The sequence below is a fragment of the Crinia signifera genome, chromosome 1 (genome assembly GCF_055691185.1).
Source record: "Crinia signifera chromosome 1, ASM5569118v1, whole genome shotgun sequence".
Lineage (NCBI taxonomy): Eukaryota > Metazoa > Chordata > Amphibia > Anura > Myobatrachidae > Crinia > Crinia signifera.
In genome coordinates this window covers 124,135,747-124,163,375 of record NC_139217.1, presented here as the reverse complement: position 1 = coordinate 124,163,375, position 27,629 = coordinate 124,135,747, and the positions used below count along the sequence as shown (strand labels likewise).

At 39.0% G+C, this 27,629-nt stretch overlaps 1 protein-coding gene across 5 annotated transcripts in view; it reads left to right on the top strand.

Moving 5' to 3' along the window:
- SPOCK3 (SPARC (osteonectin), cwcv and kazal like domains proteoglycan 3) overlaps nucleotides 1–27,260 on the top strand; it is a 297,817-nt gene extending 270,557 nt beyond the window's left edge. For 2 of the 5 annotated variants that reach the window (XM_083172975.1, XM_083172966.1), the window contains exons 8-11: nucleotides 19,101–19,328; nucleotides 20,500–20,562; nucleotides 23,112–23,249; nucleotides 23,608–27,260. In XM_083172975.1, coding sequence (XP_083029101.1) covers nucleotides 19,101–19,328; nucleotides 20,500–20,562; nucleotides 23,112–23,249; nucleotides 23,608–23,774 — 596 coding nt within the window. In that variant the 3' untranslated portion in view covers nucleotides 23,775–27,260. The remainder of the gene's footprint in view (nucleotides 1–19,100; nucleotides 19,329–20,499; nucleotides 20,563–23,111; nucleotides 23,250–23,607) is intronic. The other 3 variants (XM_083172993.1, XM_083173000.1, XM_083172983.1) reach the window with 3 other exon arrangements.
- Nucleotides 27,261–27,629: the final 369 nt, after the last annotated feature.

Below are 27,629 nucleotides of genomic sequence, written 5' to 3'. Positions count from 1 at the left end.
GGTGTGAAGGGTGGTCTGAAAGACAATAATGTAAATGAGTGCCTCCCCTACCCACAGCCTGGCGATCTGCAAAAAGAGGGTGTGTCAATGTAAACGGCTGTGGATTGTCGAGATTCGGCCACGATCGTGACAATTCACAGACGTTTAAAGTCGTGCCCGTTCTGTCAATCTGTTGGGCAATAGCAGGGGGATGGACTACCCCCCCCCCCCCCAAAAAAGCTTCTACACATCTTTTAATGTTTTTGCAATACCTGTCTGATCTATTTAAGTGTACTAAAAACAGTAGTGGTGTTACAAGGATTATTCAAGTGCCTTAAAAGATAAATGAACTACTGTAGTTTGGAATTTACTTACTAAATCTTATAGTATAAAAATACCTTACGCTGAACAGTAATTTGCCTGGCATCAAATATTCAAGATCAAATAATAACTTTGTGCATTTTTTTCTCTATGAGTAAGCAAATTACATATGATTTTAAGCATTTATATTTCCACAAAATGAATGACCCCCACATTGAGAAATCAATAAGGCTTGGTAGGATAGGAGACTATGGCTAGACAAAATCAATATCTATATACAGTAGTTCTTCAGTTGTATATTTCTGAATTATTTTCAGTTCTTTCTGATAAGATTATGGGACTGCAGTGTGTCTATTCAATACTTCAAGTTAGATCATTGTAAAGATCCTGTGGTTGCTATAGAACATGTTCTTGCTCTGAGTGATGTTGATTGAACTTCGATATCATGATTCAATATATAATTCACCTAAAATTCCCACATAGGGTATAATTATTTTTAGTCATTGTTACTGTGATTCTTAAGATCTGCAGCTATTGCCAACTAGGGATGACAAGTGACAGTTATTCGGTCGGTGGGGGCCAACAGAGAAAAACCTATTTTCCGACAAGACAGTTAGGGCACAATTCAGACCTGCTCACTGACTAGCGAGCAGGTCTGAACAGGATACAAACAAAAAATCACACCAAACGGTGTGGAGGAGCGCTTGTAGAAAATAGAATCAATTTGGTATTACAATAGTAATTAAGACATTTAATATGTAAACTTATTACTTATAAGACATATGCAATTTAAAATGACAAGTAACTATCACATAACATTAAAAATGAATAAATCAATGAATTCGGCCACAGTGTTATTATAGTGGACAATAGAGGTGATAATACTTATTCTAAAGGAGTCCCAATTCTGGCGGTGTTAGAGTCCCTGGTCAAACTCTGAATTATGAACTGTTATTTGTATCACGGGAGTCCATAAACCTCGCAGGGGTAGGTCGCGCTGGAGGAAAGGTTTGTAGTCCTCAAACAAGGAAGTGTCCTCACTATTTATGCGGTCCTTAACATCCCATTGGTGAGAAGGAGGTGGTGTCCCAATTTAGGTGGATCTCAGTTCGACTTTTTGTGGATAAGACCAGGAACCAGATATTTCAGCCGGCTTGTATTTGTAGCTGGGTACTCCAATAAGTCCTCAAAATTGTCCAACAGACTGTTAAAATAGGCAGGTGCTTCCTAACATGTTTCGTTGCTGTCTAGCAACTTTATCAACCTTTGATAAAGTTGCTAGACAGCAACAAAACATGTTAGGAAGCACCTGCCTATTTTAACAGTCTGTTGGACAATTTTGAGGAATTATTGGAGTACCCAGCTACAAATACAAGCCGGCTGAAATATCTGGTTCCTGGTCTTATCCACAAAAAGTTGAACTGAGATCCACCTAAATTGGGACACCACCACCTTCTCACCAATGGGATGTTAAGGACCGCATAAATAGTGAGGACACCTCCTTGTTTGAGGACTACAAACCTTTCCTACAGCGCGACCTACCCCTGCGAGGTTTATGGACTCCCGTGATACAAATAACAGTTCATAATTCGGAGTTTGACCAGGGACTCTAACACCGCCAGAATTGGGACTCCTTCAGAATAAGTATTATCACCTCTATTGTCCACTATAATAACATTGTGGCCAAATTCATTGATTTATCTATTTTTAATGTTATGTGATAGTTACTTGTCATTTTAAATTGCATATGTCTTATAAGTAATAAGTTTACATATTAAATTTCTTAATTACTATTGTAATACCCAATTGATTCTATTTTCTACAAGCGCTCCTCCACACCGTTTGGTGTGATTTTTTGTTTGTATAGTGTTTTTTTGGGGTCTAGACACCCCCAAGTGTGAGCAGCTTAACTCAACATCCTTCTGAGGCGCCTGTTGTTTTCCAGCCCTAGGCTGTGAAACTTTTTTGCTCTAGGTCTGAACAGGGCCCTAAGTGTCTTGTCGGAAAAGAGGTTTTTCTTTGATGCAGACAAGAAGGTATATTATTTTGTTGAGGTTGAGAGAGAGGTAGATTAATTTTTGTGGCTGCCAAATACAAAGGAAGAAAGATTTCCCAGAATTGGAAAGATCCGAGCATCTACGATTTCATCTTTGAAATAGCAACCAAGTCTGGTAAGATATGGGGAAATTCTTTCTTCATATTCCTTTTTGGAATTTAACCAGTCACTCACCCTTTCCTGGGACTAGCTCAGTAGACATAAACGCCTTTTTAAATAAAGCAGCCATGAAGAATTTCCTTAAGGTGGCCATACATCTACAGATCGATTGACAGATTGGGCTGGTTGGAACAAAAACCTGGTAATGGATGAGTGACAGTTTGGCAGTTTTCCAGCAATTCAAAGCAAATGGTAAACTGTCATTTGCTCTCATCCATTACCAGGATTTTGTTCCAACCAGCCAAATCTGACAATCGATCTGTAGATGTATGGCCAGCTTTAGCCTGCAAAGTAAAATTACTCTTTGTTCTAAAGATCAATAAAACATTTATCATTGGTATCCCATGATACTGTTGAGGTGCTGATGTGTGTATATTCCAGACATAATTATCTGAAATCTTTTAGTGCCATATACACCTTCAAAAGCTCAGTCTTCCAGGGTTATCCCTAGTTCTGCACACAAATGTTAGAAACTGATTTGAATACTAAAAATAAACAGCAGTTTGAGGAGTCATGCCAGACCACTTGCTTACAATAATAGAAAGCTGCAACTCTATATACCACTGTTGAGATTATCAACAGATGTTGGGATAGATGCAATGGCATATTTACTGTAAGTATTCCTATCCTTCTCAGTAGATTTAATTTTCTATTATTTACTTCAGTTTTCTTAAGCTGGCTGATAGATCAGCCATTCAAACAACAGCTGATATATCGGTGGTCCATTGGTATGTACCAGCAAACTGTCTGTAAACAATGTTGTGTCGGTACTTTATATGGATGATCCATTGACCACCCACACTCTCTCTTCACAAGCCAATGGTGATTGATAGGACAACCAGGCAGGCTTATGTAAATGTCCGCCCAGTTGTGACATCCATCATGACAGATCTCCCATTGTTTATGCAGAACTCACTGCCTGATGTATATGTAGATATACTGTATCTGGAGATCAACTGACATCCAGGTGCCTATGAGTACTGAGAGGTCGAATTGATAGACTGCATCATGGACTTTTACAGCCTTACTACACATAGTAATTGTGTTTGGTATCTGTTTCAAGTTTGTCTCATTTTGTTTATTTTCCTTTGCCACCGGCTCTAATCTGTGCTAATGCTATTTGTCCATGCTGATATCAGCTTACTTTTGTGCTATTTATCTTATGCCCACCATGGTTACCCTGTCTGACCCTGAACTCCAAGAATTCTGAATTGACTAACGGTGTTCACGGGGGAGGACAGAGACAAAGGCTGACGGCTTTCGGGAAAATGTTGTGTCACCCCCATTTCCTGAGTAAGGAGAGGCAAAGGAATGTGTCGCATATGCAGTTTCCTTGGCCTTGCAATGCCACCTGTGACTGCAAGTCTGAGGAGTTTATTAACTAAGATGGGAGTTCTATTTCAGATGGGATATTGCTATGGGCAACGAATGAGATACTACTATCTTCTAAAGGTGCTGAATAAATAAGAAGTAGTTTCTGATTGGTTGCCCAATCTGATTTGTTAGGTTGCATCCCATCTGAAATAGACCTGACATCTTAGTAAATAAAACCCTGAGTAAGGCCAGACTTATTATTTATATGGGGAAAAAGAGGGATGGGAAGGGAATCTGGGAGGGGATATAACCTGAGCACAAGTGACACTGAAATATGTTCAAATATACAGGCAGTGATTCAAAATTAATTTATATGTTTACCACAATAGAATTCAAATGTCAACCTATCGTATGGTAGGTAATGACGTGGCGGTGCTCCCCTGAGAGTAATTGTGAAGTACCAAGGAAGAAAATAAAAAAGTACTCTCTTTTGTTTGGGGGCACTCTTTTAAGTTGTCAGAAAAGATTATTTACAAAAAAGATTTATAAGATTTAACTTTTAATAATCATTTTAAAATATGGATTTTTAGAGATACAGACATACAACACCAAACATAGATATCATAGATAAATCACAGGTTATTTTATAGTATAATTCTGTGTTATCCTATGGATTTTGGGCTCCTGAAATTACCAAATGGGGGGAACAGTAATATGAACAATCTCAATGGCTGTATTAAATGTCAGCTTCTCCATTTACCATGGTTCCTACTCCCATCTAGGTAGTAAAAGAAGTGGCAAAATATGTGTTACTGAATATTAGGACCAGAAAGGAGTTGTCCTGCTCTGGTACAGTCCGGACATTGGAAATTGAACTTATGGCAATTATATTTATATATTTGTATTGCCGTTAATTTAAGAAATGAGGAGATAAATACTGATACTGGGTATTTTATTGCGACGGTAACCGCACAAACAGAGATGCAAGATATAGATGCTGAAGATAAACAGATGACACTCACAGTTGTAAAGATCAGTGAAGCTGCTGCTGACTTTCGCAACCGTCCTGGTTCCCTTAAGTCAGTGAGCGTTCCGTGATGTTTTTTCTGTATGAAAAGAGTGTCAGAAAGAGCAAAATTGGGGCATCTGCTGTCTCCTTTTGGTAGATCAAATACCCTGTTGTGCTATGGTCAGTGCAGGGTTAGATGATTGCAGTACCTGTCAGAGATGTGAGCGCCCCTAATGGTAGGTAGGTAGGTGTGTATGAGGGAAGGTATCTGGAGGCGTCTTACTCTCGGGGGCAGGTGCGCTGCTTTCTGCTATGTGCTTGTATGCTGGAGCATTGATAGCAGATAAGCGACACCTGCCACCTGTCTGCGTGAATGGTAGATTAACCACTTGAAGTGGAGAGCAGTGAAAAAGAGTGCGCAGAGCTGCTATTTCAACAGGTGACAATGTGTCAGTTAGCAGTGCGCAAATATGAAGTAGCGGTTACCGCCGCTTACCCGTCTGCTGTATTCAGTCTAATTTCTCCTAGGTCCGGATCTGCTAGTGCCGCTTAGATGCGGCGTGGTATGCGGGTGAGCCGCTCGTGCGGCTAGGTCAGTCAAGTCAGACGGCCGTTTCGCTGGATGGAGCTTACTCAGTGCCTCAACTTGGCACTGAGGAAGCTCCATCCAGCGAAACGGCCGTCTGACTTGACTGACCTAGCCTATAATTGCCATAAGTTCAATTTCCAATGTCCAGACTGTACCAGAGCAGGACAACTCCTTTCTGGTCTTAATATTCAGTAACACATATTTCGCCACTTCTTTTACTACCTAAATGGGAGTAGAAACCATGGTAAATGGAGAAGCTGACATTTAATACAGCCATTGAGATTTTTTATATTACTGTTCCCCCCATTTGGTAATTTCAGGAGCCCAAAATCCATAGGATAACACAGAATTATACTATTAAATAACCTGTGATTTATATATGATATCTATGTTTGGTGTTGTATGTCTGTATGTTTAAAAATCCATATTTCAAAATGACTATTAAAAGTTAAATCTTATAAATCTTTTTTGTAAATAATCTTTTTTGACAACTTAAAAGAGTGCCCCCAAACAAAAGAGAGTACTTTTTTCTTTTCTTCCTTGGTAAGGCCAGACTTACTCAGGCTTGCAGATGAGCATTGGGATTGATGGTCATGATGTTTATCTAGCTTCGACACAACCATAGAAAGTTGACATTGTTTATGTAGACATGGTTAAAATGTTGACTTAATTAATGTAAACACCTGCAAAATGTTGACATAGAATAGAATTTCAACATAGGACACATTGACATTGGGTACCATTACAGTTAGGGTCCTGAATTGAATTACACTAAAAAGACATTGATACCATATTACTAATGCTGACATGCTGAATGTAAACATGGTTAATATTAATATGTTGATACAGTCCATATCGAAATTACAATCTTGTCAATATTCACATGCAAACCCAATATATGTCGACATTTTACATGTTAACATAATATACCACAATATATGTACCTTGTTCCTTTAATTGCTCATTTTACCTAGTGTTTTCCTTGACTTTGCTCAGGAACTGAGCACCTACTAGTCTTTAATAACCAGTCTTTAATAAAAACCTATAAAATAGCACATGGGGACATTTGTTTAGCAGTGAGTACAAAGCATTTAAGAGGAAATAGGAGCTATCATTCTGTGGCTATTCAGAGCGGAACTATAGTTCTCACTAGAGGTCCACCGCTATTAAGGGTCTTGCAGCTGGCAGCTTTATAATGAGTCAAATAGACCAATTACAATGCTGCTCCACTCTTTGGGACACTTGTTATCTAAGCCAGAGGGATATTTGTAGCCCAGCTGATAGGAGGAACCAGACCATCACACAGATTAAGCCAGACAAACCATGCAGATTTGAAGTGGACTAGGCCTCAGAAGTAAATCCTCCCCCCGTCTAGCAGCTACTCTGCCAGTTCAGCCATGGGAGGAAGTCCCACTCTGCCCATAACCACTGCTGCAATCCATGTTCTTGTTCTCACTATGGGCCTTATTCTGGTTGGTGCGGTCCATTCCGAATTCTTTCGGACTGCGATTTGTAGCTACCTGCGCATGCGTAAGCAATGCGCATGCGCAACGCAGTGTCTTCGCACTCGTTCTCACCAATACCGTCTACAAATGTGCACCGAACTCCCTCGGGAAATATGGGTGTAATATGGGCGTCATGTGGGCGTACACAAGGGCATGGTTTCAAAGTGGGCAAAACTGGACGTAAATTTGGGCGTACACGTGGGAGTGCACGAACAGTGGTAGGCATGCATTCGGACCGGACACTTTCGTGTCAATAAGCAAGTTTCAGTTCTCAGAAGGCAATGGTTCATGCGCTAGGCATTCGGATCGCCCAATTAGTACGGCCGCACCTTAAACATTTGCAGCTGATCACAATACAATCCAGTCCTCTAGTCATTAGTGATTAATTAAACTCTTTTCACAGGTTCAATTGGAAGCATTGCTGCCTAAATGGGCCATTACAAAATACTAGAATACAGTATATGCTGCAAACACAACTGTATTGTTGGTATCTGACCCACATTTACACTGCAAGCAATGGACATAACTCTGTAAACCAAAGCTAAATGCAAATATGCCTATTACATTAATCTGAAACAGCACACGTGTGGGATAAAAAATATTTAATAAATAATAACACATTATAACATTGTTTCACCATGTTACTTTTCACATGGGAACATAAGGGTAAATGATCTTGGTGCGTACGGTCAGATTCCCATCCGTTCGGACGCAGTAAGACCGTGCAGATTCTTTGAGTTCCCACCGCACATGCACATTTGGATGCAGTCTGAAGACACTCCCTCTTCTTAGCGAGTCTGTCCGAATGGATGTGGACGAGCTGTGGACGTGTGTTCTTAGAATATCCGCTGTGTGTGGCGTTCGGTCATTTCCGAAAGAACGCGCATCCCAAAGAACCAACCAGAATAAGGCCCTATGTTCAGTGTGTCAAACATACAGGAGCAGGTCGGGCTCCGGGCCTAGTGTGCGGTCATTGCTGCTGTTGGCCCCCTCAGACCCCACATTTGTGAAGGTAAAGGTGGCTCATGTCTCAGGGGCCCCTGAGACATGGGGGGAAATTTACTAAAGGAAATTTGTAAAGAATAGGTGTATTTGTATCCAGAAATACACTTATTTTTGACAATTACTATCCCGAAAATACGGCAATTCGTATTTCGTATTGCTAGCACATCAATACGAATTGCCGTATTTTCGGGATAGTAATTGTCAAAAATAAGTGTATTTCTGGATACAAATACACCTATTTTTTTTACAAATTTCCTTTAGTAAATTTCCCCCATGATGTCACCACTGACATCAGGTCCATCCCTCCCTCCCCTTCAGCCCATACTTTAACAACCCCAAATGCCATGCCACCTACCATATGATGCCTTCTGTCTTCAAATTCTGGGGAGAATATTGTGGTTGTCACCCACAGCCTCTACCCAGTCACCCACTTACTCTATTCGGTTTGCCCACTACCTCTTCCTGATCGCCCTTTGCCCCTCCCTCTACTTTCTGCTGTCACCCTATGCCAATCCCTGTTACCCTCTGCCTCTCCCCATCGCCCACTATCTCCAAGTCATCCTCACTAACATTGGTTGCTGGTAAATGTGCAATCTGCAAGGGACTAGATGGAATAAGCTATGTTAGGCAAATAAAAAAAAAACAGTACACACAAAATTGTTCTAGTACTCAGCTGATGAAAGCCTGGGTTAGGCAACACAACACTGTGTTCCTTATGGTGTATATCCCAAAAGGTGTCAACCAAATGGGGGCAATTGGAGATGTAGTCCTGCTCTCACATAGCCCAGGAATGCATGATTAGAAATATAAATCAGCCATGACCATGGCATGCTGAGTATTACTATTTGGCACAATTTGATGATAGATATACGGGGATGTATTTGTAAAATATATTTGGAAATTCAAACGTTATCAGGTACTGTCAGGACTGAGTTTCAGCACATCCCATTGGAGTTGCTGTAAAAGGTCGCCAACACATATTTTGGTGTAGTGTGGTTTCTGATACCACAACAATAGCCCTGAATCCTGATTATTTTTTTTTGTAGCAGGCCCAAAAGAGGTTGGGCTCTTTCAGGTGGCTCAGGTACAGCCCAGCCCTGGTGTGACTCTGTATAGATAGCAATGTGTTGACATTACCCGATGTCAAAGGTGACATACAGTAGCTGCAGTCCATACACAATGATACAGTGACTCTAACAGGCAGTGAGTTGCTAATATTGATGCAGGATAGAATGCAGTGCAGACTATTGACCGGATACCTAGAAAAGTGATAAAATGGAGAGTCATAAAGTGCCATCCAATCAGCTCTTAACTGCCATGTCACAGGCTCTGTGATGGCAGGTAGGAGCTGGTTGGCTGGTGGTTTATCACTCTCCATTTTATCCCTTTTCAAGGCTTATTAGGTCTTGCCCATTGACTGCAGTGATGATTTCAGTCAAAATGAAAATGAATCAATGTGTATTTTATTTTTACCTGGCTGTAGGAGCATTTACGGATATAGTTGATATACAGTAGTTGCATAGGCACCAACATTTCTTGCACAGGGTGCTAGAAGACCTCTGGATACTCTCCTACAAAACTGATATACAGTATAAGCTGAGAATGCTGGCATGTAAAACTTTGTATATGGGTAGCTAGTTTAGTAATGGATAGGAAACAAATTGTTGTTACAACCCAATTTATGTTTATTGAATGTGTCACCCTTATTAAATACCTCCCAAAATTGTAAAATTCCACCGATAGACTTATTATGCATGGCATCCATTCACCACTATTCTGCAGCTAGAGCAGTGGTGACAGTGTCCCCTTCCCACTGACCACCCAAAGGATACTGCTTCGCCCTTCATGGGGCAGCATGACAGTGCCTGAAAAGAGAGACTGTTCCATTTAAAATAGGGACAGTTTGGAGGTATGTTATTATTATTATTATTATTATTATTAAGGTTCTTATCCAATAGCATGCATCATTCATTGATATATAAAAGAAAACTGATTTCAATTTAATCTCACAGCACGAGACCTCGAGCACGGAAAGCCCTCCCGCATTTTCACTTTCACTTTAGACTTAAAAACAGTAGGCACCAGCTGTGAATATACTGTACAGAACACTGCAGAACCCAGAGGATTCATTTACCTGCTGTAGGTTTCCATAAAAAGTTCAAACACTTCTACAGTAATGCTGACAACTGAAATGAGTATTTAGAAGATACCAGAGACATTTTAAACCTGTGGTTTTGTAGAAGTAAATTATCAGTATATTTATGTATTACATCTACACATTGTTTATGACATGTGCTGTGTGTGTGGTACTGTATCACTGAGTCCTGTTAGAGAAACAGCACTATATAAATACAATGATGATGATGATGATTATCATCATCATCATCATCATCATCATCATCATCATCATCATCATCATCATTCAAAGAAGACTGAAAATGCAGCAGGTTTTGGTATCCTAATATAATAGAGCAGTATTGGAATTATTGATGCCTATTCCAGAAAACCTCCTCTGCTGATACTATAGCAGTTTGCTGTGACTGCTGCATGATACTGATGTATGCTGAATTTGTAATGGAATAATCATAGAACGTTTAGAGATTTGCTTAAAGGCTGTAGAAAACCCAGGAGGCCAATTTAATCACAAATGAATAGCTTAATCGCAAGGCAGTATTTAAAAAATAATAAAAATAATAATAAAACCATTGTCCTTGGCCCAGGTATAATGCAATGCACAACATGCACCCATTCTAGCTACCTTGTCTGCTGCCACCATATCCATTCTCCTGATGATATCTTTGGATTTATAGTGGCAGTTCCATATTTGTGAACTAACTAATGCCATAAATATATACATGGCCAATATAGACTGACAGTATGTGCATGAGCTAGCACCAACTTTATTACAGGGGTGAAGGAACAGACATATGTACATGACCCACTTCTATTCTCAAATCTCCCCTGAATTAAAGGCCTATACACTTAATGTTACCCTTTTTCGATAGAAACAAATTTGATTGAGCCTCTACACCTCCCTCTAGAAAAATCCCAGTCCTTCACCATGTCAAGTAACAGTGCCTTCCCATTGGAAGCACTCTGCTATTCAAACATCACATGTTTCTTCCTCTGGAACTGGAAGTCCAGACAGCCGTTACTATAGAGATCCCTTCCAGTGTGAAGACTCTTCTTGTTTTTTTTTATATATTACAGACTTATTCAGCTTTTTTTATTGTGTCTGAGTGAGGCTTGATTGTGTGTGGATTTTTTCTTTATTATTTTCTGTGCAATTGATAGGCCCCAGGCCACAGCCAACAGAATGGACTGCTGCAGCCTGGGCAACCCCTACACATGAGGAAGGTAAGAAACACTGGTGGTTAAAACTGCTGTAGGACAACCAGCTTTATTATGGACATCCCAGGACTGGCACATATATGAAGAGGTTAAATATAACAAGTAATAGTGTTACTTATATAGCCAGTAGGCTTTACATTTGCCTTCACAGCACAAACAAAAAGAAAAAAAACAAGCTTAACAGTGGATAGTAGTGAAATGCTTGAGCGAACAGGGAAGTCTTGAGTCTGTTTTTGAAGGAATCCAGAGTGGGTGCCTCTCGCACTGTGTCGGAAAGAGAATTTCACAGAGTCTGAGCCACAAATCTGAAAGCTTGACACCCAGACAAGTACAGTTAATAGCAGTGGTGCAAGTAGAATTTTTTTCTTGGTGGTACTGATAGCCTCCACCAAAAATGGGCATGGTCATGTGTCATCAGGGGGCGTGGTCACACAAAGCTAGAGGAGTGACTAAATGACAATAGAGGCGTGGGGACACAGGAGACAGGGAATGAGAAACTGGGAATGACTGGGGGTGGGGTTGGTTCTTGCTTGGGGGAGAGCCAGGCAGCTTGTGCTTACAATAGTGGAGCCTGCTCTTCATGCTGTCGGCGCTGCTGATGCCTGTCAGTGTGACAGGCTAAATCAGCAGTAGCCGGTAGCTGCATACAGCACCAATCATAACGCTGGGTGGGCGGGCTGCGGATGCATTATATTTAGACTTAAAATGAAAATAGAAATGACAGTGGATCAGGGGTAAGTGGTACTGCGTACCTGCAACATATTTCTTACAGGTACTCCGTACCACGCCGTACCCCCTTACTTGCAACACTGGTTATTAGTCCATCATCTGCAGATCGCAGTAATCAAGATGGGCAGTAAGGAATCAGAAGCTGCTTCAAGTACTTTGGGCTCTAGTCATGAAATGCTTTGAAAGTCATTAAGCCAATCTTAAAAAGGATTTGCCATCAGCCATGAAGGGAGTAGAGAATGGGTGTTATGTGGCTGGAGTGGGGCCGGGTGGTTAATAGCCTTGCAGGTGCGTTTTGTCCCATCTGTAATTAGCAGCTACAAGAACAAGTCAGTTTCAAATAAAAATCATGAAAAAACGGTTGACTTTTTGACCATGTCAGCATAATGTATGTTGGATTTCGAACATGTCGGATTTTGACTGTCTGACAATGGTTGTCAGCATTTTGACCACCAATTGAGTGCATTCCCTTAAAATACCTTTAGATATTATAATGACAATACATGACTGGATCTATTTAAAGGATAAGGAAAGGGTAAACATTGTCAGCTGCTTTGTTGGGGTTTTGTTTTTTGCATTACTCTTGATCAACAAAACAGGTCCACATATCATCAAGTAAAAATTGATAGACTATTGTCTTTTTTTTAAAACCTTGCTAAATGTGTCAAGTTATAATTGCTTAAGTTTCATACCAGGTTTGCATGCATTGCAACAACAAATACTAGTTAATGAGGAAGAAGATATAGTTGTTGAACAATGCTGTTCCTCTATCAAACACAGCATGATAAACTCTGTAATTATGATGTACAATTAAAATCATCATTTAAATCACATTCATTTTAAATTAACTGATTTATTTAAAAAAAAAAGTAGCTGTTCGTCTTGATATAAATCATTTATGAAAGGAGGTGACTTGAAGTTGAGATAGGAGCACTTGAATTTTATTGAATTCCCTTTGAAAAAGATTATAGTAAACAGTAGATTAAAGTAAATAAAACATGATTAGTGGTTATATAATATTAGATAGCCTAGACTAGTAAACGTTAGATTTTTTGCATTCAAATTAAAAAGATAATTTACAGAAGCAGTAAACAGGAATTGATATCATATTGTTTTTATGTTAATTATTTCATATTTATACAAAGATTTTATATCTCAGAAAAGGCATAAACTTGAAAATGAACGTTATTTGACCTTGTAGCAAACTTACTTTGCTTGTTCAATAATTGTTTATTTAGCAAGTTACAAACAGCATCTGTTATCATTGTAAAGTGTCCATCTTGAGGCAGCGTTGTCCATAAGGGTATACGTCTCTGGAGGCATTTGCTGGTCTTCGTTGAAGAATTGATAATCCATTTTGATGAACATCATCTTCTCCTCCAGGCTGCACTAAAAACTCTTTTGGAGTACACACTGGAGGGGGGGCAACTCAGGTATAATAGAGCCAGTTTGTACTGGGGCCTCCAAACTGCCATTGTTTCCTGCCAGTACAGGTATGGACTGTCTGACATGTCTACTTGGATGCTGTCACCAAAGTAATCCTCCACCATTCTTTCAATGGTGGCAGCATCGTATGCAGTGACAGTAGACATATCAGCAATCATTGGCAGGTCCTTCAGTCCGGACCAGATGCCCAAACTCTTTCCTATCTAGCCAGCAGGTCAGGTAGGAAATTTGAGCTGTTTCCTCGTAGCCACAGGTGTGGGAGAAAATGAAGGAGGAGCTGTTGCCATGTTACAGTCTGCTTCAAAATACAATCTCCTGACCAGCAGGTCTTTGCACTGCTGTAGACTTGATTCTGCTGAAAACAGCTGCACAACATATGCTTTAAACCGAGGATCGAGCACAGTGGCCAGAATGTATTACTCTGTCTTTAATAGACTGATTACCCTTGTATTCTGGCAAAGTGTATGAAGGGCTACATCCACAAGAGCCACATGCTTTGCAACAATTTAGCTCATCCTTCAATTTCTCAAGATGCTTCTGAAACATACTGGTCAGTGAGTATGACCTGATTAAAGCAGGCAGCGTCGGAACTGTGTGGCAAGTTTAAAGGGCTGGAGAACCTTGCACAACATGGAAATCAGTCTCCACTGCACTTAAGTCAGGTGCATCTCCGCTCCTTTGCCTATGTTAGGTGGCTGTGTAGGTTTGAATGGCTTTTTGTTGCTCCTCCATACTCTGCAGCAGATAGAGGGTGGAGTTGCTTTCGGCAGAATGGCAAAAGTGTCCCGCAATTTAGCGGGGCACCGCAAGCATCTCCTGCACACTCCTGTTACTTTTAAGTGCTGCACCACCACATTTATCATGTGGGCAAAACATGGCACATGTTGGAAATTGATACCATACCACAAATCCACAGGAGAGTCTAAGTGGGCTGAGCCACTGTGAGATGATTTCCCTCAGCTTCTCTATGAGGTTGTTGGCGTGAAACTGGTATTATGCAGCATAGCCTGCCTTGGAATGAGCTGGCATTTCGGAGATGATGCTGCTGTGGCTGTGGAAGGCGATGCATCTATCCAGTGGGCTGTCACAGTGATATAGTCCTTAGTTTGTCCTAAACCACTTTTCCATATGTCCATGGTTAAGTGGACAGTGGGTACAACCGCATTTTTCAGGGCACTGAGGACACTTTTTCAGATGTCTCTGTACATGCTGCATATTCCCTGCCTAGTGAAGTGGAATCTAGATGGGATTTGGTACCGAGGAAACATTACCTCCATCAATCGTCTAAATCCCACTCCACTGATGGCGGACATCGGGTGCATGTCTAACACCAACATAGCTGTCAAGGCTGCAGTTATGCGCTTTGCCATATGATGACCGCTGTACAGGGATGTGAAGTCAGGGGAGGCAGTGCCTCCCCTGTAATGAATAATTAAAATAATACAAAGAAGATACTTTTGACATATTCTGTGTCATAAGTATCGTATTTATATTAATCTAATAATTTTTAATTGTGCATCATGTTTTAATTGATTTTTTAGGCACGGAAAACAGTGCCTCCAGCTGCCCTGTACAAATAGATAGTTGTTAGAGGATCATTTTCTTAGTGAAAGATGTAGCAGTGTTCCGACTTCCCCTCTGGGATGATGAATGAGCAGCAGTGGCGGCAGGATCCTATGAAGGAGTTCCTGGATAGAAGAGGAGTAAGTCATGCTGGTGACATGGCCTGTAGGACTACCTCTGATCCTTGGTTACAACAGGATCAAGGGATTTAGGTGTCCCTGGACTGCTTACAGTCCTAGCCACAATTTCTGAACTATACAGTGACTTATAAATGAACTTCAGGTGACCCATAAGCGACGATGTCCCTAAGTGGCCAACAGCCTTACCCCTGCTTAATGCAGCATTACATAAGCTACATATGGCAAGACAATTGTTGTCCGGATCTGGATCTGGATAAAAATAATTCCAGACCAAAGAGAGGCCCAGGCATGGCGACAGACTTTTGCATCCAACGGACAACAACTGTCTCGCCCAGTGCCCCATTTTAGCAAACCACATTAGCATCAGCAGCATCCTCCTCATCAACTTCTTCCTCAGCGCCAGCTACTTCAGTATCCTCCTCCTGGTGTACAACATTGACACCTTCAATCTCAAAATAAGGACAGAGATTGCAGGTGATCCTTCCAGCTTATGCAGAAGACATGTTGCAAATGGTGGAAGGTGCCACCTCTTCCCATTCAGTGATGGGAAGGTCAGGCATCGCAACCACCAACACCCTTAGACTCTCCTTGGGGATTTGTGATACCATGTCTTTAGAAGGCACAGTAATTTGCTGTTTTTTTGATGACAGCTTCACTGTCTTATATCTTCATCTGAACCATTAGTCATGAACATCGGCCAGGGCCTTAGTGTAAATGGCATATTAGCAAGCTTACCTTTCTCCTCAAACCATTAACATTTATTTTTTTTCTTCCTGTTACTGAACTTTGCATTTTGAATTTTACATGCCCTTTTATTTTAGGGTTATTTTATTTATATGTGTACCACACACACACACGCACACACACACACACACACACACACACACACACAGCAAAGCCTTAGAAAATTAGATGGCTTAAAATAACCGTTTACTTTGGAATTAATTATTATATGCGAGTGTCACAGGAGAGTGTACCAGACCCACACACATGGTAAAGCCTGAAAAGATAATACTGATTAAAAATAACCCTTTTATTTTTGGGTTATTTTTTTTATATGTAGCACATGAGGAGGGTACCACACACACAGCAAAGCCGGAAAAAATTATACAGATTAAAAAAGTCTTACTTTGAGTTTATTTATATGCACCACAGGAAAAGGGTAGGTAATTATTTCCTAGCACGGCGCCCACGATTTTAATCTTATTACATTGTTTTGATCGCATCGCATGCGATGCGATTGATACGATCAAAATGATGATTTCATTGTACAAACACCCTGATGGGTAATTAGTATGTTATATGCACCCCCATTGTTAACGCTACCGCCACTATTAACACCAACCCGAAGCATAGCGAGCGCAGCGAGCCCGCGAGGGGCGGCGGTACGCGTCCTCTGACCTTTTCATACCCCCACTATCCACGTTGGTGTGGAGTTGATTTTATAAGGTGTGGTGAGCGCAGCGAGCCACCGAGCCCGAAGCATGGCGAGCGCAGCCATCCCCACGAGGGGACGTGGATAACATCACATGTATTCCGCGTCCGCTCGCCACGCTTCGGGCTCGTGGCCCGCTGCACTCGCCACACTATATAAAATCAACTCCACGCCGGCGTGGATAGTGGGGGTATGAAAAGGTCGGAGGACGCGTACTGCCACCCCTCGCGGGCTCACTGCGCTTGCCACGCTTCTAGTTGGCGTTAATAGTGGTGGTGGCGTTAACGATGGGGGTGCATATAATATACTAATCACCCATCAGGGTGCATGTACAATTAAATCATCGTTTCGATCGCATCTCATGCCATTTTAATGGCATGCGATGCGATTTTAAAATTGTACAGTGCGGCTCTTAGGACCCGAAGATTGGGTCCCATCGCATACCACTAATTAAGGCATGCGATGTATGCGATGGGCGCCGTGCTAGGAAACAAGTACCGAAGGGTACCACAAACACGGCAAAGCCTGAAAAAATCAGGCAGATTAAAATAACCCTTTATTTTGGGGGTTATTTATTATATGCGGGTTCTGCAATGTACTTTCACTTTAACCTGTGACAGTTTTAGTCAACAAACTCTCCACCCCCACCGCCAGTCCCTATCTACTCCTGTCTTCACAGCTCCTTCTCCATATACAGCAAATTTGAAACAGATTAGTGCCCCTGAAAAAATTGCTTTCACTTTCTGTTATGATAACTTTTAGCACACAAGGAGTAATTTGGTCCCTCGAGTGGCCTCTAGTGGTCACTGGCGATACTTCACCTCATAGTTGTAAGTAGTTAACCTTTTATATATATGTATGTATGTATATATATATATATATATATATATTTATATTGTGAAAACAGTTTTGCAACTTAAATTTCCATTTAGTGTTAAAGCATATTTCTAGTTGCACTGTGCCAAATACTTTTACACACAAAAAAAAAAGTATATCAATTAATGTTGGAATGTCCCCTCACTCTCATGAATTTAAATACAAGCTTGTAATACACAATAATACTATGTAGATGAAAACCTAAACATTTTTATTTATTGATAGTGTGGTACTAAAGTGGTAGTCAGTTCACATTTAGATCTCTGCATAGTGTTACATAGCTTGTCTGCTCTGGGGTGTGTCCAGTCTGTGGGGGTGGGGGGGGTGCCTTTGATAGCTTTCATTGGAAACATGGTGAAGAAGGGGTGATTACAGCCTCTTTGTATGGTCCAGACCGTTCAGGTTTCCATTACATCCCCGGACCATACAGGGATGATTTATTCTCCCGCTGCTCCTCTCCTTGGTGACAGGTGTCCCACCAGACAGGACTCCCCTCCCCCATAAATTCACCCCCAGACTTGATACTACAAGCTCAAAAATTACAGATATTGATGAATATCCTGGGTGCAGTCCAGTTCTGGTTTTTACCTAACCCCATGCAGCCTAATCCTACACCCACATTAGTGCCTAACCATAACTGTTACCCCCTGAATCCTAACCTGACCCGTACCTTATTAGTGCATAACCCTACCTTCTTAGTGCCTAACTCACGCAAACCAGCATAACCCAAATATATCCTATACTAGCTACCTCTGACTAGCCCAGAATACTTACTTTCAGGATGCTGACAGACATGTTTCAGGTGCCGGCAGTGTGAGCGGTGTTCTGGCACCGTCTTATCACCAGTGTCAGAATTCTGGCATTGGTATTCTGACTGCTATCGTCCCAAACACTGGTATGCTGCCCTGATCCTATTGTAACATACAGTATACAGGATAAAAAAACTAAACACTTTAGAAATCACTGAGAATTTTTGTGAAACTACTGTATCATACCTCCCAACTGTTCCACTTTTCGCGGGAACGTCACAGTTTTTGGGCCGACAGTGTCCCACGGCAGGGGGGCAGTTGCGAGTTCCCCCAGTTCTCCCATCAATAGACACTGTGTTCATGCACACAGCATCTATTCCTGCAGCCAGAGGGGCTGGTGGCACAGCCAGCAGCTCATGGAGCTGCTGGGCATGTCCCCACAGCAGAAACAAAATGGGGCGTGGCCTTGCGGTAGCGTCGCGAGTATAGGCCATGCATGCTTCCTGCTAGGCCACACCCCCAAAATGTCACACACTCAAATGTTGGGAGGTATGCAGTATTGTATTCTTGTATAAAAGCCACAGCAATCCAAAGTATCTCTACTAGATGTTAATGTCATATATTACTGAGCATCAGTGAGGACATTACAACTCAAATGTTATGCAAATATTAATAATAAACTTTTATTGAAAGGGCTGTATTTGGATTACATTTCATAATTGGTATTTCCCCTTATATTATGGATATTTTTTATATGACAATTAATGGACAAGATTTGACCCTGCATTAATGTACATTTTACATATACAGTTAATATGTGTTGTTTTGTTTTTTGCTGAAAAGTGCAAGCTAACTTTTCTCTATTTTTTCCTAGGGTTTGATACAAGTATTTTGCCAATTTGCAGAGATTCTCTTGGGTGGATGTTTAATAGACTTGATAGAAATTATGACCTGCTTCTGGATCAGTCAGAGCTTGGAAGCATTTATATTGACAAGAATGAGCAGTGTACTAAGGCTTTCTTCAATACATGTGACACGTACAAGGACAGCTTAATATCTAACAACGAATGGTGTTACTGTTTCCAGCGACAACAAGGTCAGTGTATGTATACTTATACATATAGAACATAACTCATTTTTTTCAGAGCTGGATTAAATATGAAAAATACTATTTTAAAAACATCAGACTTCTACAGATCAAAATGAAATCACTTACAATATCCTACCAGATGATTTACTATCAAAAGAAGATTTCAAACACTGGAGACATTGCTCGCAGCTTGTGGGCCTCCCATTGTTTATCTAAACCTAACCACGGTCCACAACTGCCCCCAACAGTTTTCACATTTTCCAGGTCACCTGTAGATTTTTAAAATGGGACAGTCGGTGATACACAGAGCATCTGCTGGGTGACTTGGAAAAACTTAACTGTTAGGGGTACTTGAAGACCGGTGTTGGGAACCACTGATCTAGACAGCAGAAGTCGTTAAAAGAACAAAATATTTGTCCTCTATAGATAATTTGTTAAGTAATGTGCCAGAGTAATATGAGAAGAATGGCACTCCAAGCAAGATAGTTTTCTTAAACAATAGTAGTTTACTGTATTTGCACATAAAATGCAACATATTGGATGTGTTAGATATGAAATTCCAGTAGTCAGGATCCTGACTGTCTTAGTTTTGGCAGCCTAACCTTATCCTGAAAGTTACCATAATACTCACTGTCAGCATCTACTGGGATTGTGACTTTCAGGATTCTGGAATTCTGGTTGTTAAGATCCTGACCACATTAAAAACATTTCATACCATATTGCAAGTACAGGATCAATTCCCAATATAGCAGCAGCATACCGTAAGCAGCAGTGCAAAGCCAGCTAAGATCACCCATGGTCTTTTGCCAAATGCATATTGCACTCTCTCTCTCTCTCACCTTACAAACAACAGCCGTCTTCAGTGTAACTGGCTGGGTGGGCCTGGACTTGCAACCGCCTCTTCTCTCTCTCTTGCTCTGGCAGCATACGCCCGAGTCCTGTGTAGCCCACCCCCTCCCACCCCCAAGTCCCATGCAGCTCTGTCCCAACCAAGCCATGTAGCTCTGCCCCTGCCAAGTCCACATGAAGCTGGAAGTTAGGCATGGAAGGCAGGATGAGCCCAAGTAGGGAGTTTGCAAGAACCTGCCCCGTGTCCTGGCATCCCCTGTCAGTAATCTTCTAAACGTTCTAATGTCCATTGATGACAGTCAAATATTAGTTATATATTTGTGTTCTATTACAGATCCTCCTTGTCAAACAGAGTTCAGTAACATTCAAAGGCAGCAAGGATTAAAAAAGCTTCTTGGTAAGTAGTTACATTTCACTTCATGTTATTTTCTTATTTTTACTTTTTGAATAATTAAACATTTCTATAAGTCATAATTACCATTTTGTGGTTTTTAGTCCTTTTTACATAATATATAAATATGTCAATAGGTTTGAGATCTGAAACAGTTCATAGCCATTTATGTTATTTTTGTATAATTCTGCAAAGAATATCATAACATGTATATGCAGCAGTAATATTTTTTTCTGGAAAAATAGGTGAGAGATGGAGAGAGGGAGAGATAAATTGTATTTAGAAACAAATACACTGACAGTGACTTTAAAATAAAACTTATCTTATGGAAAGTACATTTTGGCCCAGAACAGTTTCAGGAACCTACTTCTTGATGATGTCATATTTAATTAGAGGTTCAGGAACTGAATTCCTGCTGGTTCCTGCTGAAAAATAGCCCTGATATACAGTACACACACACTATACAAAATACAATTTTGTGATGTGTCCAGTTTACATATTAGGTTCTAGAAAACAGTTTAGGGCAGAGGTTCCCAATCTTTTTTGATTCACGGCACCCTAGAGAATCAGAATTTTTTTCACGGCACCCCTAGGTCCAAAAAAAATAATTAGATTGGGTTTATATGTAATTCTTAGCGGCAGTTATGTGGTAAAGGGCAGGATTTGCTTCTGTTTGTACACATTCTATGATTGGCAGCCACCAGCACTGGTTTTGCTCCTAAATAATTAACCATTAATAATTTGAGTTGGTCCTGGACCACCAAGCTGCGGCACCCCTGCATGTGTCCCGAGGCACCCCAGGGAGCCACGGCACACAGTTTGGGAACCACTGGTTTAGGGGTTAGGTAGAACCTCAGCAAAAGTACTATCCTGTTATTTTAAATTAAAATAACTTAGAATATGTATGAATCTTTAAATAATAGTTATTACTTTAGGGACCTGCCTATGACAAATGATAGGGTAAGTTAAAAACAAAAGTAAAATAAAATAAGTCTCTGAGTGGTGCACAAAAGGGTTAAAATCTAACTTTTATTAGTTATGTTAAAACAGTTTTATGGTATCAGCAGTAAAAATAATATACAAAGTATACATAGACATCCAGTGCATAAAGCGATAGAAACAAGAACACTTGTACTGCTGGGTATTTCTCATTATGATTATTCCTTCAACGGAAAATGGTGAGTTGGTATTCTTTCTTTTAGGCTAATAGAGTATGAAGTGGACAGTTGATAAATGATAAAGCCAAACATTTATCCAAGTAATGATTTATAGACAGGTCTAAATTAGTGTGGAATGCAATTTATCGCCATACAGTAACACATTAATGTGTTACTTTTGGTCAGAAAATAATCATTTGAATTATTATACAGGTCAGGAACAAGTATGTTCACAAAATAATAAGGATACATGCTTTGCCTTCATTAATAATTAGCCATAAAAAAAAAAAAATAATCAGGCTAGTGTTATTATATTGTTAAGTCATACTCACCTACTTTTTGTCTCATCTCTGGGAGAACCCAGAGAGAAGACACTGCTGGACACTTATTGGGTAGGGAGGTCACATAATTAGGCCCCACCCCCACATCGGGGAAAATGCAGGGATTTGCGGGACTGTGGACAGCATTGGGGTTAATGAAGGCAATACAATGATCATCAGAACAGACTTACAGTACATGAGTCCTTTACTTGGTATAAATAAGTGTAAACTGTAACAGGTGTAATTAGATTTTTGCACAACTCTGTATAGTCAACAATTCCGTCATGTCATCAGTGAAAATTTCCTATGTTATCACATCCCATTATAATGATTATATCCCTTCCGTTACATGAGGAGGTGACTAAATTGGGGTTGACACTGAATAACCTTAAATTGGTTCTGGAGAATATGCAAAGTATAAACTAGGCCAGACACTCCACAAACTGAATTGCATTCAAGTCTCCATCAACCTCAAAGTATGTAGGGAACTGTAATGTAACATTGCCTGCCGTATATACAGTTTGTAAGACATATTAGTTAATTATGAATTGTAAAATAAAATGTCAAATGTGTTATTAGTTTTGGCTTGCAGTATAATAGTAATGAAAGCATGAATTTAGGACACACACATGGCCTCACCCGCGATCCAATCTTGTCCTTTCTTAAAAATAATCTCCCCCAATCAGCATGGACTATTTCCCTATTGACTGGAAATTATACATTTATACACGCACGTTGACTGAATGAGGGAATGCTGGGTTTAATTATAAAGAAATCCCTCTTGCATTTAAAATATTATTTATATGTTTATGGTGCTATAAAATACAGTACTTCCTAGTATTCAGAAAAGTAGATTTGATATTGAATGAGGGTAGGGATCACTAACAATAGATTGAAAGGAACTGATATCCTAATGTTATACAACTTAAGTTGATCTATATAATTTACCCAGTTGGTTTTCCATATTAATTGTATTATAGGAACTTTAATTATTATTATCATTATTATTATTATTATTATTATTTTATTAGTATTATTAATAAAAATAATTAATCACTACTATTATATATTTCCAAAGGATACTACATTCCAGCATGTGATGAAGATGGGTATTATAAACCAACTCAGTGCCATGGAAGTCTTGGCCAGTGCTGGTGTGTTGATAGATACGGAAATGAAGTCACAGGATCCCGAAAAATGGGTTCTGCAGAGTGCGGTACTTGTCATTTACATATATATTTATATATTTCAAAATATTAATATACTGTACACTATTTTATAAATATTACATAAATTATGTCGATTTAGCACATTTTAATAAAATCTAGTAAAATGCCTCTATTTCTTTAAATATAGGTATTTTTTGTGTTATGCTAATCAAATAAGTCTGCTAAAAGAATAATTACCATGAATTAATATTTATTGTTAATATTGTTATTTGGAAGTTAAGATGAATTAAGCACTTAAGATGAAGCAATTTAAGATATTTATCTAAGTATCCTGTTTTTTTTGCAAATGACAACCTTACAAATGATAAATCATTGATATAAAGTGGTTATTATATTTATTGGCAGGTACAGATTTAGAAACATCAGGGGATTTTGGCAGTGGGGACTTTCATGACTGGTCTGATGATGAGGATGATGAAGATGAAATGATGAATGATGAAGATGAAATGGAAGATGATGATGAGGATGAAGGAGGTGATGATGATGATGAAGACGAGGATGGGTATATTTGATATAATATAAAGCAAATTTGTTCTATTTTTCATGTCTACCAAAAGACAAAATACCTTTTGCTCACGTCTCTACCAAGATATAAAGGATTTGAAAACAAAACAAAGAAAACAAAACATGTATATTTTGTATGACCATACCAAGTATTAAGCTGGAGTCATATACTTTTATTTCAGAGTCATTTATGTGCTTTTGAGCTTTTATATGCTTTAAACAAGAAGAGAACACATTGGACATGTAACCTGAAGAAAGTCATGCAACCCGTACACGTAAATGAATTAAGGACAAGATACTGTAATTAAATGAAGTGTAAGGGACACTGGCCATTGTTTGGACTTCTGTGAATTTTCCACATGGAAAGTTAAATGTACTAATGGAAAGTAAAAACTATTGGCTAGATGTAAGCGTAACATAGATGAATTACTATATTAGTGAAAAACTTTGACAGTGAAAATTTTCCTCATATTTGTTTACATTATTTCCTCTGATTATGCATAAATGTATTTGTTTGTTTAAAAGGCTTTTAGACTTGCAGTTTCATTACGTTAGAGTTTCCTTACGATTTTATTTAGAAGCATAGTATGAATTTTGTTATTTAGTTAAGCAGCATGATGATGAGATTACTATAGATAACACAATTTATTACAAAGAGTATTTTTTACTTGGATGGATAATCAGCATTGCTCTATTGAAAATATATTGTATAAGAAAGACTATGATATGCAATAGTTGGGAATATTACCGTAGAGCATTTGAATAATCCTTCATATACACATATATATATATATATATATATATATATATATATATATATATATATATATATATAACATAAGAAGTCCATGATGAATGTTACCATTTTATGGACTACTTAAATGAATCCATAATTAACAACAACAGTTCCACAAAACATATCCTGTGGTTTATACATTGCATATGTACAATTAAATGTAGGACCTAAATGTTTTCATCTAAGTTACCTTATTTCATATATTATGTAACCTCGTATTGTTCATAATTGTAGATGATATATTTGATACAAAAGTGTAAGCTCATGGTGGTGGGTCAGGATGAAGCAACCTGTGGTTCTCCAACTATAGTTGTAATACAATTGCTGGTAATACATGTTGTATCTCAACACAAACTGTCCTGTTACATGGGGTTAAAGCAGGTATTTAGATAACTATACAAGAAGGTGTTTTTTTATTGTGGCCATTGTTATTAACATTTTCAAAGGATCATGGTTGTTGTGCTCGCATTCCTTGTCTGCAACTCCAATATATTTTGACACTGCCCTACAGAGCACTTCATCCCCCCACTTTATCTATTACCTGCTCTATCCTAGGCACCTCTAGATCATATTACTATATACATATATATGTGAGTGTATCGAGATGCACACACATATGTATGTTGAGAAGCTCCACAGTTGTTAAGGGCATCAGAAAGATAATAGTTATCTAACAGGTCTCTCTATAAAGCTCAGGAACGGTGTGCCTTGTAACTCATTTCCAATTTTTTTTGAGTCAATATATTCATCATATACATTTTCACATAAGGTAAAATGCATGTCTCAAGTCTTGAGAATAAAGATGCTTTATATTGTAGTATATGTGTGTGCATGAGTCACTGCCATAATGCTTGTACTTTACGGCAGCCCCAACTTTCCCAAAAAGGCTTGCTGCCTCATATGGCTGATTATGCAGATTCAAGCAGAAATCGAGCCATGAGATTATTATATATAATCCAAAGTGTCCGCACTCGCACTAATACATTCAGTGTTGGGGTGCTCCACTAACGATGAAAAAATCATCCAAATCCAGACAATGCAGAACAATGGGCACTCACCATAATGTTTGCAGTTAAAAGCCAAAAAGGCTTCAATCACAGGTAATAATAAATAACCATCAGAAGTCAGTCTGTGTTTTGGTCCTCACAGGGACATCATCAGGGCATAGCACCATAGGTGGGAGAGATCATTGCAGCAGCCAAACCAAGAGCGCTCCCTTTTTGGCTATTAACTGCAAAAACTTAGCTTCAGTTTCAGTTTTAATATCAAAACTTTCATCAGGACATGACGAAAGTTATGATAATAAATCTGAAACGTTGACAAATATAGGTGCAAGTCACCAGTCATTATTGTTCTTCTCATCAAGTCAAGTATGAGCCCTTTTTCACTAGCTAAGGAACACATAATATTTTCAAAATTGGGATTGAGGGCCTTATTCTAGTTTACTCCTTTTCTGAAAAAATCCTTCTTAGATGGACAAACCATGTGCACTGCACTGGGGCAGATGTAAAATGTGCAGAGAGAATTAGCTTTGGGTGAGTTATTTGTTTCTGTGCAGGGAAAATACTGACTGCTTTATTTTTACACTGCAATGTAGATCTCACTGTGAAGTAAAACCCCACCCAAATCTAACTCTCTCTGCACAAGTAACATCTGCCCCTACTGCAATGCACATGGTTACATGGTTTTATCCTTCTAAGAAGGATTTTGTCAGAAAGAGTGAACTAGAATAAGGGCCTGAGTGCCAGCTCTTCTACACAGCTATATATATATATATATATATATATATATATATATATATATATATATATATATATATAGAGAGAGAGAGAGAGAGAGAGTGTATATATATATATATATATATATATATATATACACACATACATATATATTCCTTACTTTATACTTTTTTTCTAAACCAATAATATTAATTGTATTTTGAACTGCTAAACCAACATTTATTAGTTATTTAATGTTATTTCCAAATGCATGCACTGTATCCATTGATTGTCTTTGCCACATTGATTCTCAGGCAGCCATGAAGTCCTTTAGTCCTCTCGGAGAACCTGGTTAATGCAGTTATAGTGAAACAGCTGGTTTGAATGGTTTGGCAAGAGTAATCTGAGTATTTTATATTTTCAAGTTGAGAAATAAAAACATTATGCAAGGTGCCTTGTACAAAGAAAATAAAAAAAGGCTTCTATTAGGCATGAGCTAAACCGCCACCTTATCTACTTAAAGAAAAGCTACAGGAAAGAAGAAATGTTGTTTGTTTTTCTTTTTATTGTTATGTAATGTAGCTACCATGTGAAATGGATAATGCTTCTGATTACTGTGTATGTTTGCATTTAATCCTTAAGAGTATAAAGCTTACTTTAATCACTATATTTATGTTGGAATGCTGTTTCATTGTGCAAATCGTAAACAAAAACTCCACTACCTTCTTGTATATCAGTAATATATCCACAATAACATGGGAACAACGTGTATTTCTGCACAGTTGCCCCTTTTCTTTAACAGTTGCTGCCCTCGAAATTGGTATTTTAAATTTTTTTCTTTATGACAAGGAAAAAAGTTAATTTCATTTAAGGAGTATTCTTAACTAAATGTACTGTTTACCTAAATGAAAAATAAATACAATGCATTTTCTTTTATACAGTTTATGTATAGTTTGCAAAATAAAGGCTCTTGTAACCAACGGTGGCATTTTTTTAATGTTCCTATTGGGTTTATAATTTACAATATGGATTTATGTTAAGAAATTGTTATCTCTAATTGGAAATGAAAAGCAGAAAGTTACTGTAAATAACAACTGCATTCTAAACATGTGTCTCTAATAATGACTGGTAAGCCATAAAAGAACTGTGTATTGCACACATAAGTACCATGTGTACCAACATACAATGGTCAGACATATGTTTGGCAGATTACATTTTCTTACAACACATTGGGCCTTATTTTGGTTCACTCTTTCTGACAAAATCCTTCTTAGATGGACAAAACCATGTGCACTGCAGGGGAGCATATGCAAAATGTGCAGAGAGAGTTAGATTTGGGTGGGGTTTTA